Consider the following 13,383-nt stretch of genomic DNA (forward strand, 5'->3'; position numbering starts at 1 on the left):
CAGGAAATGACTAGATAGATTTCTCAGTAAAAGAGAGAGCCAATGAGTGCAGTGCTCTTATATGGGAAAGCTGGCTGGCTATTACAAATTCATAATGCTTAACCCCTGCCTGCACGTATAGAGACAACATCTCCTGGCTTTCAACAACAGCCTGCCCAGATCTCATGGGAAGCAGCTCATTTGACCCTGACAGTGCTAAAGCCTGTGGTTTAGTTGTGAGGTATGTCACAAGGCTCCCTCAGTTAGCCCCAGGACAAGCAAGTATGCACCAAAACATCTGAGGTCAAATGTTTCTGTGGGAAGCCAGTTCTCCTCACACATCTTCACGCACCCCAGCTATGAGGCAGAGCAAACTGTATGAGACTAACTAGCCAGAATGTTACCCTGCAAAGTACAGCGTCAGCTGCTCATTACAAGCACGGGAGACTGCACAAAGCAGCCTCCGTTCTGAAACATTTAGGCTACTGGTTACTTAATTTGCCACTAGTGACTATTTCTTAATGGGCTGGTTCTCCAAAGGGGTGCAAGTCTTGGAGAGGCTACTTTTGGGAGCAGGGCTGGCCATCCCTACAACCTACTGTCGTTGAGACCATGCACGCACACTAACAATCCTTACTACCACTCACAAAACTGTAGCCCTGGCATGCAGAGGACATCAGCCCACACCAACCATCTTAGTTTAGTTAAACTTTGGTCCAAAAACATTGAGAAGGGTGTCACATTGTGACACACCGAACACAGGCTGTGGTTTTCTTCTTCAAAACCTACCACGAGCCAACGGAGAGCCTAAAGCAATCCTCAACTGACAGGACTGCAGGATGAAGTGAGGCTTCCTGGAATGCGGCCGTCACGCACAGAAACATTCCCAGATGGCTCCTGCTTTGAGTCAGACGCAGGCTGTGAGACAACCTTCCTATAAATACATCCATTAAATTGCAGGGTGCCTTTTCCTCTTTCATGGTTTAGCATGAGATCACAAGCTTATTTCTCAGATTCCTGTGTTTCAAAACTTAGCAGATCCAGGAACAACACAAAGCTACTTATTCTTTCCAGGTTTAATGATTTATTAGGACCCACAGAACAGCCTATAAAGAACAAACATACAGATAAACGCAAGACCAGATGTCATCTCTCCTAACCCTTGTTTGAGGCTTGCACTGATTCGGTTCACTTTACTTTAGTTGTATTACACTTCATTTACTGTGATACCAACAGATATAGATTCAGGCCTGGGAGTTTAGCTCAGACTTACAGGTTTAAGTCCTCCTGGGCTATTCCCTCAGCTTTCATAGGAGTCAGCCCACCATTCCAGCTGAGGAAGGAAATCAGCCCACCAAAGAGCATCATAAGAGTTCTTGCTGCACATCTGGTTTTAATAGCTTACACAGAGGAAGGAGAATGCGCAGCTTGCTGGGAAAGGAATCACTGCCAGCTGAGAGGTCACCACAGCAAAACAGAAACATGGAGCTGCCGGGGGAACACAAACTTTGGTATGCGCACACGCATGCGCACATGCTTTCGCAGAGATTACACTAGGATAGACGCCTGCACTTCCATTTCAGAGAAGGGAGAAGCAAGGCAGAAAACAAATACAAGATCTCCCCAAATGCGCACTTGCCAGTGACAGCGTTCCGAGGTCAGGAATGGGATTACGTCACTGCCATGCACTAGCCAGCTGGGCTGGTTATGATGCTTAACAAGCATCGTGCCACCAAAATTTAAAATCCCAATTGCTGTTAGGACTCCGGAAAAAGCCATCGAAAGCAGAATGCAGGGAGAATAAACAAAGCAATTTAATTACAGCTATGTGCCAGCCTGAATTTTCAAAAGCAACACGTGATCCTCTTGCCTTTGGAGGCTTTTATCTGGGGGAACAAGGAGGAAAGTTGCAATTGCTCAGTACTGATTTTGCTGATGAAAATTAGCCTGATGGCGCTAAGTCTCTCCTGACGGGAGAAACACACTGTCGAAACCTTAACTCTCTGAACAGAGAAGTCACACTAACTACTAAGTGAAATCAATAATTTTAATAATATAAAATATTTTCATTACTGTAATTATAATTCTAGACTATAGATGAAGAAGCACAGTAATTCATGGCAGGAAAAGCAATGATGGGAACTCACTTAAACAGAAGGCAAAAGGAAGCATGAGGAAGATGGCTTTCCAAAAAGATGGAAACAAGCACATTTCCCAAAATACGTATTCTGTGTTCGCCTAAGTGCACATTTTTACCAAATACTGAAAAATTTAATACTCTTATGATTAACATAATGTTTTCTGTATGCTGTAAATAGACGATCAAAGTCACTTACACGAGACTGTAATTTAATTACAGCGTTGATCTGTAGCCACTCTAAGGGGCAGCAGCTCAAAATCATCTTCACAGGAGGAGAAAGGCTGCAATAACAGGACGCACAGCTGGACCACAAACATTTTCTCCAGAGCAACAGATAGGCTTCACTCAAACCTCAGGAAAGCTAAAAGAGAAAACAGATTCTTTTAAAGGTTTACTTTCACACTTGGAAAAATATCAAGTATTTTTGCAAGGCCAGACTTTTTTTTTTTCATGCATCTGTTATGTAAAACCCACACTGAAGGGATGAATTTTAGCAGCTTCACTGGTTACAGTTACACAGATGTAACTCTATACCTACAGAGACACCAGCCACTGCCCAATCTAAAATCCAAATATTCTTAAATATAATTCCTTGTCAGAATTTGTCTGACAGCCCTGGGGACTCAACTAATTTACAGGACAGTATTTCTGCAACTACTAGTCTCACATCATAATATTTAACAGCTCCTATCTATACACTTCTCAGGCCTCCGAAGGAACCATCCACTGCTCTTATTTCTCAAATGGAAGTATCCTTCCACTCGACGTGTCCTTTCCTGTAGGACTACGGCCTGAAGGAACGCTCCACTGACATCAAATAGCAACAAAATACGAAATACATCGGTAATGCCACAAAAAATAACACTTTCGTGGAGAAACAGTGACATCCAGCGGCTACTAAGTAAAGCTGAATTCCTGCTGCTTATGAAAAAGCCTCAGTAGGAAACTTCAAAAAAGAGTTGCAACCATATGCTTGTGAGAATTAGTCGTTCACTTACACTTCCTATCAAAATAGTTAATAGAAACTTGCTCAATTTAAAATCTCAAGTTCCAAATAAGGCTGGTTTTGATGACACAGTGGTGTTCTAAAAATTGAAAATCTTGCAGCCAAGGATCTTTGAACACAGCCACTACGCAACGCCTTTGGAGCTGCAGACAGGACTGCAAAAAATACTGAGGCGTCCCCAGCACGTCTGCCTTAACCCTCACTTTCCCCATGTGATTTTGTTTTGGGCTAGTTGCTACCACAGCCAAAGACTAAACATATCTAAAACTCAGTATAACAGGGTTATCTCGCTTCTGTTCTTAAACCAGATGGAAGTATTTTTTTAAAAGCACAGAAGACAAAAACCCTGAAATCTTGGATTTTTTTTTTTTTTAAGAGAGAATAGACTAGAAATTAACTAAAACTGTAAGAATAAGGGAATACAAAGGCCAGTCACAAAGCTTAGCTTGCAGCAGGATTAAAAAATGTTATCAGAATCTGTTGTGAATACGGGAGCATTAGGATTATTCTATTTTAAGAGCCGCACGGATTCTGGCTAAAGCCTATTAAATTATTATTTTAGTTATGAATAGCTGGCTCTAAGCAGATTGAATTGAGCTGTCACCACATTGTAAGAAAAACAAACGTATCTCAACATCAGTCATCCATATTACCTCATACCTCTTACTGTCTTTTGTTCATAAAATCATGTAAATAATGCACATTATGCAAATTCCTATTTACATTTCCTCTTAACTAATATACATTACCCTGATTCACATCGTTCAAGATAAATCGCAAAGATTTTTCTTTATTAATGAAGAAATCCTTTGCAGTCCTCTACTCCCGGCAGTGACTGCCATCGCTCCATTAGCTGGGGGATCAGAAGCCTCGGTAACAGCTCCTGCAAAACAAGAGAAGCAGAAGCCCAGCACGAGTGCCTCCGTGCCCTCGCCGTGAGGCATCCGGAGTCCCGCTCCGCACTTCATCCCGGGTGATGCCGCAACATGACAGCATCTGGGGATTTCACTCCTTGTACTCCAGCTTTAAGGACGTGCTGTTCTGTGCCATTTCCAGTGAGCCAAAAGCGGAGTTAATGAACTTTCAGCACAAGCCTCACCCAAGCAAACCTTCCTACAGGGCCGGGGAAAGCAGCACACAGATGCATTCAGTTTCACACAATCAGCTCAGGCTGCCTAAACTAGGCCTGAGCTGCTCCCACAACCAGCGAATGCCGGAACATTCCCCCCCTTCCCACTGCTTATCACTTCACGCGCATGGCCAGACTGAAGCAGGCTCCACGCGTCGCTCTGTTTATGGGAGATGCAGAAACAGGAACAGCAGGGCCCACAGAGGCAACGGTTCAACACAGGTTTGGCATGGGCTGAATAAACCCGGCGCAATCGCGCTGGGAAGCTGGTGCCGAAGGTGACACGTCGCCTTCCCGGGGTCCCCTCTCTTGCAGAGCAGACCAAACCCCACAGCCAGCTCTGCACAGAGCCGAGTGCAGCGAACACTGCCCAGCGAGCCTCGGCACGGGGCGGTGTCAGAGCAACGCTGCCGCGGTTCTCCTGCAGTGACTCTGGAGAAAGCCTACCTGCCACTCACAGACCCGCACGCATACAAAGCAAACTGTACCTGCACCCTGCACGTATGACCAGTTTGTGTCTGTAACTGCCGCCATACGGCATAGCTTAATTATTAAAAGAACTTGAGAAAGGACATCTCTTAATTATCAGCCAAAGATAAAGCAGCAACAAAAAAAGAAACATAAGTAATGTAAATTCATTCAGTGCTCTGTCTCCTCTGGACTATGGCTTACTCAGGGAGCTTACACCGAGCAGACAGCAGGCTCTGATACCCGCTCAGAAATGACAGAATCAAAAGTGGACGGGACCCTCTGGAGGCCGTCTCGTCCAGGCCCCCCCAGAGCCAGTTGCCCAGAACCACGTCCAGATGGCTTTTGAGAATCTCCAAGGAAGGAGTCTCCGCAGCCGCTCTGGGCAACCTGCCCAGGGGGTTAAACTGGAGAAAGTAAAGCCTGGCCAAGTGGCTGAACTGCAAAAAGCATAAAATCAAGGCAAAAAAAAAAAAAAAAAAAAAGAAATTGTAGGAAAAAAAAAAGCAAGCTATCTCTTAGGGTAGAAACAGCAATTGTTTACAGAACTTTAGATTTCTACTAGCACAGCCGTGTATAGTAAACAGGGAACCAAGCCCTGCCGCCGAGACAAAACCTATCACAGTTATAGCCACCAAAACCACACTGAACTTAAGTTACAGTGTGCAGTTTTCTATGAAAAGTTAACTTTTTGGCCACGGTTGCATCCATGCTAAGAATGCACTGCTAATCCAAGTGCATTACTTGCCCCAGGCACCCTATGTTACATTGAAAGCTGAAGCTCAAGAGCAACAAACTTTCATAGCCACACTACAGGGGGGAAGTCAATAAGACAGTGCATAATACTTGGTTATCAGTAAAAAACAAAGCGCACCTGTACAGAAACACCGTGCACACAGCGTACAGATGCTGAAGACAGCCTGGGTAAGTTTCTGTGACAGCGCACAGGGATGGTGATTCACCTTTTAAGACCCACCACTACACAGCCGAACTAAACCCTTCTAAGCTCCACCATCAAGTCTCCCACCACCTGTCCGGGTGCATTTCCTTAACCCAGGCTTTAGTAGCAACACTCTAGGTTTTGGCACTATTGTGTAAAAAAAAAAAACCTTTTACTCAGAATTGTGGTACTGCTCAGTCACACATTGCCATTCAGTATTTGGGAAAGCAGTTTACTAGAGCCAATCTATCAAGGCAGCATCCCAATTCCCACCACACGCCCCTGCACCAGCAGTAATTCCACTGCAATTAGGGCTTCCCCAGATGATGTGTTCCATGCAGTTCAGCCAACCAGAGAAACACCCCACATCTGCTTCTGTAAAATTTGCTTTCAGCATGTTATCACTGGAATGGACAGTTTTTCTACTTAAAAATACCTGTGTTTGCTTATGCCCCCATAGAGCACACTGAAGTCACTTCATGGCAATGTTAAGGCAACAACACTGTTCACACTCCTGTCTCAGGACTACGGAGCTCCATCCAAACACCCACATGTACAAGGTGCAGCAAAACCCACCCACTCCATTGCCAATCATACCACCTTTGTTTAGCCTGTGGATTCTGGGCTGTTAACAGAACATATTATCCTCCCTGGAAATAAGTGCTGCAATAAATTATAGGAAGAAGAAATGACATGGTATTAGTGTTTAATTTAAGACTTTAATCCAGATCTGTTTCATCCACAAGGTCCTCATTATACATAAAGAGGCTTAAACTGCCACAGAAGAAACCTAAAGTAAGCATGTCACTTAAAGACCTCTTTTACTGGTTGGAACTGAGACAGACTACAAATTATAATGTGCAACAGAAAATTTTATTAGCATTTCAGACAGTTACTTAAGCTTGCATTAACCTTGCATTTAATTTAAGACATTGAAGAACTACAGTGCAAACACAAGTGCTATTGGCAATCTTGTCGAGCAAGATGCACAATAACTTAACAGCCGCCCCTCAGGCGCAGCACAAGATGGAGGGTGGATTCCTTCTGGATGTTGTAGTCGGACAGGGTGCGCCCATCTTCCAGCTGCTTGCCAGCAAAGATCAGCCTCTGCTGATCGGGAGGAATGCCTTCCTTGTCCTGGATCTTGGCCTTCACATTCTCAATGGTGTCACTGGGCTCAACCTCAAGGGTGATGGTCTTGCCTGTCAGGGTCTTCACAAAGATCTGCATGCCACCTCTCAGGCGCAGCACAAGATGGAGGGTGGATTCTTTCTGGATGTTGTAGTCAGACAGGGTGCGCCCATCTTCCAGCTGCTTGCCAGCAAAGATCAGCCTCTGCTGATCGGGAGGAATGCCTTCCTTGTCCTGGATCTTGGCCTTCACATTCTCAATGGTGTCACTGGGCTCAACCTCAAGGGTGATGGTCTTGCCTGTCAGGGTCTTCACAAAGATCTGCATGCCACCTCTCAGGCGCAGCACAAGATGGAGGGTGGATTCTTTCTGGATGTTGTAGTCGGACAGGGTGCGCCCATCTTCCAGCTGCTTGCCAGCAAAGATCAGCCTCTGCTGATCAGGGGGAATGCCTTCCTTGTCCTGGATCTTGGCCTTCACATTCTCAATGGTGTCACTGGGCTCAACCTCAAGGGTGATTGTCTTGCCGGTCAGGGTCTTCACAAAGATCTGCATGCCACCTCTCAGGCGCAGCACAAGATGGAGAGTGGATTCCTTCTGGATGTTGTAGTCGGACAGGGTGCGTCCATCTTCCAGCTGCTTGCCAGCAAAGATCAACCTCTGCTGATCAGGGGGAATGCCTTCCTTGTCCTGGATCTTGGCCTTCACATTCTCAATGGTGTCACTGGGCTCAACCTCAAGAGTGATGGTCTTGCCTGTCAGGGTCTTCACAAAGATCTGCATGTTGAACTACAAAATAGACACATTGCAGCTTTAGCTATTTAGCAAAGCACAGTTTTTAATGATTTCCAGAAGTATTACTGCTGCTACTTCACATTATATGAATACCAGTTGGGATTTTTATTTCGAATTTTTAAATCGGAATTTTGGACAGCCATTCTTTACATTTTTATTTGTAATTAACTAAAGCTCGAGGCTCGGGACGCTACGTTCCTACAACAGACTCCTCACATCGCCTCTCCGCAGATCCCCCCGCAGCAGAGCGGCGCGCAGAGGGCCGCCCCGCCGCAACCCCCGCCCAGCTGCCGCCGGACCTCCAGGTGCCGAGCGGCGCCGGCAGCGCTGCCCCGCCGCCGCAGTGACTCAGCAGCCCGCTTCCGGGAAGACAGGCACGGCCTCCGCCATTTTCCCCCTAACACCACCTCTTTCTCGTAAAGACATTATTTTAATTTTTTCTTCTCCCCTCAAATCTCAGTGACATAGGTCAGAGTAAAACGAGACTGGGCACAATTCCTTTCCCCTCACTCCCCAACAACAACAAAACACTCTACATTACAAAAACCCTCTAAAACGCCTTATAGCTTCCCGCACAGAAAAATCACCCCCCTTTTCCCCTTCCAACCCTCCAAACTCCCCCAGCAACCAACTCACATCGCCGGCCCTGAAGCTTGCTCCTCAGCACGTCTCCTCTCGCCTAAAACAGCTGTATGCTACTGTATGACGCACACCCACCCCTATTTATATCGTTGTGGCCAGACAGTCCCTCCCCCGTAATCTGACGTGTCCATCCGCCTCCCAAAGTAGTCCCAAGTAAAAGACCACTGTTACGAGAAATACTCGCCTTTCTCCCGCTCCAGTCCCTCTTCCAATGGGCAAAGGGGTCCTGGAGCCTTAGTGTAGGACCTCAAACCCTTAAAAATATGGAAATCTTTTAAGGCGCGGATGGATCTGGAGGTGCGGTGATGCAGCCGATAGAAAGAACGGGAAGTTCGGCATTGATTGGTGCAGCAGTAAGAGGAGCGGGTGTTGATTGGTTGATCCGGAGGAACGATAGAGAAAGGCAAAGGGGGCGGCTGCAAGGAAAGCTCTGGAAGATTCGAGTGCTGGTGGGCGCTGATTGGTGCGCGGTGAGGTCAGCGCTGTTGCTGGGGGGGGCCGCCTTGCGGAGGCAGATTTCGGCGGGTTGTGCGCATGCGGACTAGCGCAGCTGCACTGGCCGGGGGGTTGGTGAGGGAGGAGTGGCCGGAGCCCTGTGGGGCTGGGGCCGTTTTTTCAGTCCCTGTGTCAGCCCAGGCAGTGGAGGACTGGGGGGAAAGCGCCGCAGGAGAAAGAGGGGTTATCTTTGGTGTCAGCTTTTTGTTGATCCACAGAACCACCAGCACATCTGACCGACCCCCTTGCCTGGGGTGGCATGAAGCGTTTACGGCAGAGCCTGGAATAGCCTGTAGGACTAGTCCTGTCATGTGTGGCTGAGGAAAAGCCGAGAAGTGAGTTAGCAAAGCTGGAAAAAAAGATGTTCTTTAGAAATCTGTCAAGTGTTGGTGACTCCTGGTGTGTCACGCTTGCTACAGGCTGAGTGTGCCCCTCGTCACGCGGCCCATTTCCTGAGCAGCCCTTTGAACCCGTTTCAGCCAGCTGACAACTTAATTCTTTAATGTGAGGTTGCAAAACAGCTCTTGTGATGAAATGCTGACACTTGAAATTCAAATAGCTGTTTACTTGCCTTCAGAACGAAGCTTTGATCAGATTATGGAGCAACTTCATTCTGCGAACTGATGTGGAAATGTGCTTTGTATTCATGAAGCTTCATTATACCTTTCAGACTGGCTCTTAACTCTTTTATATCATATCTGCAGTACACAAAATCAAAAAAGGTTTTTACGTGGTAGTGTTTTATCTGCTTCAGTGGAGCCAGGTGAACTTGCTGTTAAATCCTCCACTCACAAAGCACGAGCACACATGTGAATGGCAAGATTCAATGCACAGCTCCTCTATTTCTCACTTAAAAAAAAAAAAAGGACAAAAAACCAAAACCACAAAAAAAAAAAACCTACAACAACAAAACCCTTTTGCTTTCCTTTCTCCTAACAGGCTTTGTATCTGCTAGTGCCTCCTGGTTTACAGTTAAAAGGAAACAAATCATCCCCGCAATAATTATTCCCAATGTAGAAACAAGAAGAGAGGAAAATGGTAACTGGAAAGTTCAGAGACAGCTCCATGGCAATAACCAATGTTGGAAAGATTGTTCAGCTACATAAATTTAGGACAAAAGGCAGATTTGGGCAATTTCACATTTGTTTTCTTTATCCTGCCAGTTTTGCTCAGTGTTTCCAATAGGTTCGTTTTGTTTGCGGGGTGCCAGGGCGACCACGTGTTTGCTCCAAGGCTGGTCTGTGTATGCTGTATATCCCAGGCACTGCTCCAGGAGCCAGGTCCCCCAGCCGAACACCACCGTGTCCTGAGAGGAAGGCCACAAGTAACTAATATTTACAAATGTGAAAGGCCACATCTGTTAAACTGGAGATTAACTACAGGCTAATCTAAAGACTGGCCTGTGTTTGAGCGCATCAAGACTTGTATTAAGGATTTTAGTATGCATGTCTTTGTTTCTTAATTGTTCCTCTAGATGGAGAAGGAGAAATTTCTGACATTTTTTTTCCTTTCACTGTAAACCAGAAAACACAGGAGCCCTCCCCTTTTTTTTTTCTAAGTATGGCTCAATCCTATGAGTAATCTGCTTTCACTATTGTTGTTCAGTTTAAGTATTCAAATCAACAGATCAGAATAAAGTCCCAACAAGATGGGTCTACCACGGGTAGTTCTTTAAACACCTTATTAATAATGGCTCCTTAAAAATTCATTCTTCAGGGAAATGACATTACCCAAAGCAAGCACAGGCAGCAACATGCTGACACTGAATGCAGACTCTATTTGAAAAACAATTACGGATTAAATTAATCAATTCCATGTAAAAAGCCTCATTATTTTCCTCAGTTATCCCTCTGTCAAAAGGGAAAAACAAAAGAGTTAGGCTTTGTGCACACAACTCCAGGGCCTGGCAGAATTAAACTAATCTCCATAGCCTCCAGGCAAGGCACTCTGCAGAGGCCACCACTAGGATTTTGCAGCCTCCACTGACTGGATTCATTGAATTCTCCTGTTAATCTGCGATAGTCATCCACATGCCTGTACAGAGCCCACCGCTTTCCTTTTGGGAGGGGGGTGTGGGTGGCCTGAACACCAAGAGCTCCTTAAATACTTCTTTTCCTGTCCCTTGGCTTTTTGTGTGTGGTAAACTCATGCCCTCAATGTTACACCCTTCACATCTGCATAGATGCCTCATACTACTTCAGTAATAATTATTACCAAGTTGCAAGGTGCTTCTCTTTAAAGGCAGAATACAGTATTTGTATATCGCGGGACAGATTCTGTCTCATTTTCTCACATTATGTGTACGGAACAATCTCACAAGCTGGAAGTGATGGCATTGTGACTTCATTTTACTGAATTTCAGCTTTACCTCAGAATATCTGTAGGAAATATTTTACTACCTGAATTCGATACAGATTAGGGAGATCTGTGTATTCTTAAATGGTGTGGTAACTGTTATGTTTGGATAAAGCATATGTATTTAACATATATACTTCCTCCAGTAGCTCTTGGTGAATAAGCATCATCAAGCAGCTGACTGTGAACTGTATATAAATAAATGCAAAGCTGAAAAAAACCAGAAATCTGTATCTTGTGATTGGCCTGACTGCACAGGTGGTTCCAGCCTTTGCCAGGGCACAGGGCCTGCAGCTGAGAACACATATTTCTTCCTGAGTGGCTTCAAAAGTAGGTCATTGGGCAGTAGTACAGAGCAACCTACTTTCCAAAGAGATGAATCTGAGGTCAAAGAAATGTTTCCAACGAATCTGTACATTCTAGAACACAAGCTGGGTCTGGTTTTTATGTACACTAATGTCCTAGCAACAGCATATCATTTCTACGTGAGCAATGTCAAATGAAGCCATCTGTTTATCTTTAGCTACAAGGGTTTAACCTGGGACAGCCAGCCAGCCAGGCGATTTGGGTATGTGTACCAAGCTCAGTACTGTTCCTTTGTTCAGATAAAAAGAGGACTACTTGCCACAGGGAAAAAACAATGTATACTCCCATCATAATATTACTCATACCTACTTCAGGTCTCTCTCACCGTGTATGACACAGGATAATTATATTTACCTAATTACACATCTACCTATTAGTTGTGTAGATAAATATTTTCTCCCCAGCCTGTAACACTGTGATAAGGCCTAGTCTTTTTGCTGAAGTTCAGCCACAAGACAGAGCTGTGGCATGTCACTGCTTGTCCTTGTACTGCCAAGCTCAAGGGTTACAAAACCAGTGAGTCACAGTTCAAAGTACTATGACATTGACTGTAATAGTATGAGATTACCAAAAAAAGACAACTATCTGAGTTTTGGTTTTTAAGCCTTATGCTAAAAATACCTTAGATAAACAATGTTTTTAATAAGCTAGCAACTTCAGGAGCTGAGAGCTTAACAAAACCAAATAGATATCCAGATTTGTAGTAAAAGGGGGAAAATGGGCAATACCCATCTGTCTCTCTGTTTGTTTAAAGCATAGTTTGACTTTGCAGGACACATGGGATGCAGCTTTAAGATCTGTGCTGCCACAATAAAGAGGCTTGGGTATGTCTTTCTCTGTAGGTCTGAATGACCCAGAGGAACGGGTGGCAATTCACTACGCTTCTGATGTAAGGAGACTGCTAAAGGGCATTCTGTAAAGACGCCATGAGCCTAAAATCACAGGTTTGTGTCTGCATGTTATGCCAGTGAAAGCAACAATTAGGAGCTAAGTCTATTCTAAAAATTACTTGTCTGCATCTTTTCAGTCAGCCTCCTGCCTGTGAGTCTTTTGGATCTGATCCAAGCTGCACTGCAGTGAAGGAGCTTCCTTTGTTCACGTTCGCTGCGGCGTCTCAGCGGATTTAGCATGTGGTTTCTGGGGTGAGGTTTTTCAGCAGGATAACAAAGCAGCACCTTGAAAAACAGAAAGACAGAAGAAATAAGTCCTAAACCGCTGTTAATCATTATTAACATGTTTCAATAGAACCTCTCTAACAGTGAACAGAAACAAATGCTGTCAAGGCCATTCTGAACAGCCTTCGCCCATTGGTTCACATGTGATTTTTTACCCTTTTGTGTTCAGATCCAGCTTGGATCCCTTGACGGTGAGGAGAATGGCCAGAACGCTTCCCCCTCCACCATAGTAAGACTAAAATCCAAGCACTGACATTTTTCTCCCCTGCACAAACTATGTAGCTTTAACTACCTCAGTTCTTTTAAGTGTGATGTTAGCTATACACTGCTTCTAGTTCCCTGCTTATTAGATGAAAAGCATCCACAGTTCCTAATTCTCTTAAACCCACAAACATGTAGGTGCTTTCAGTGCTGTTTTGCGATGAAAATGCCCTTACAGACAGAATTTCAATGTGGGCTGCAAGCCAGGTCTGCAGAGCTGAGTCATTGTTATACAAGCAGAGCTGAGATGGCACAGAAAAACACCTTTGTACTTTACCATTAAAACACATCGGCTGTTGAACTTCGAATATCACAAGACACCTGAAGAGAACAACCAGTGATTTACTGGACTTTTCCTCTTGTCCATTCCATCATCTTTCTGAATAATTCTTCCTTCTCCATTTTGTCTCAGAACCTTAAGAGAAAAAGCATTCTCCATCAAGCTATTGGCTTCTACTAATATTTGGCAAATATTTAATCAGATTTGGAAGTAATCACATA

The 13,383-nt window shown here is 44.8% G+C and overlaps 1 protein-coding gene across 1 annotated transcript; it reads right to left on the bottom strand.

Moving 5' to 3' along the window:
* Positions 1–6,361: 6,361 nt before the first annotated feature.
* UBB (ubiquitin B) lies at positions 6,362–8,371 on the bottom strand. The gene is made up of 2 exons (XM_086763210.1): positions 8,225–8,371; positions 6,362–7,582 (listed from the first exon to the last, which is right to left on the bottom strand). The coding sequence occupies exon 2, from the start codon at positions 7,574–7,576 to the stop codon at positions 6,659–6,661; it is 918 nt and encodes a 305-aa protein (XP_086619336.1). The 5' UTR covers positions 7,577–7,582; positions 8,225–8,371; the 3' UTR covers positions 6,362–6,658.
* Positions 8,372–13,383: the final 5,012 nt, after the last annotated feature.

The sequence above is a fragment of the Chlamydotis macqueenii genome, chromosome 19 (genome assembly GCF_036417535.1).
Source record: "Chlamydotis macqueenii isolate bChlMac1 chromosome 19, bChlMac1.mat, whole genome shotgun sequence".
Classification (NCBI taxonomy): domain Eukaryota; kingdom Metazoa; phylum Chordata; class Aves; order Otidiformes; family Otididae; genus Chlamydotis; species Chlamydotis macqueenii.

Coding starts and splice junctions, on each gene's coding strand:
- UBB (XM_086763210.1), bottom strand. CDS start 7,576: ATGCAGATCTTTGTGAAGACCCTGACAGGCAAGACCATCACTCTTGAG.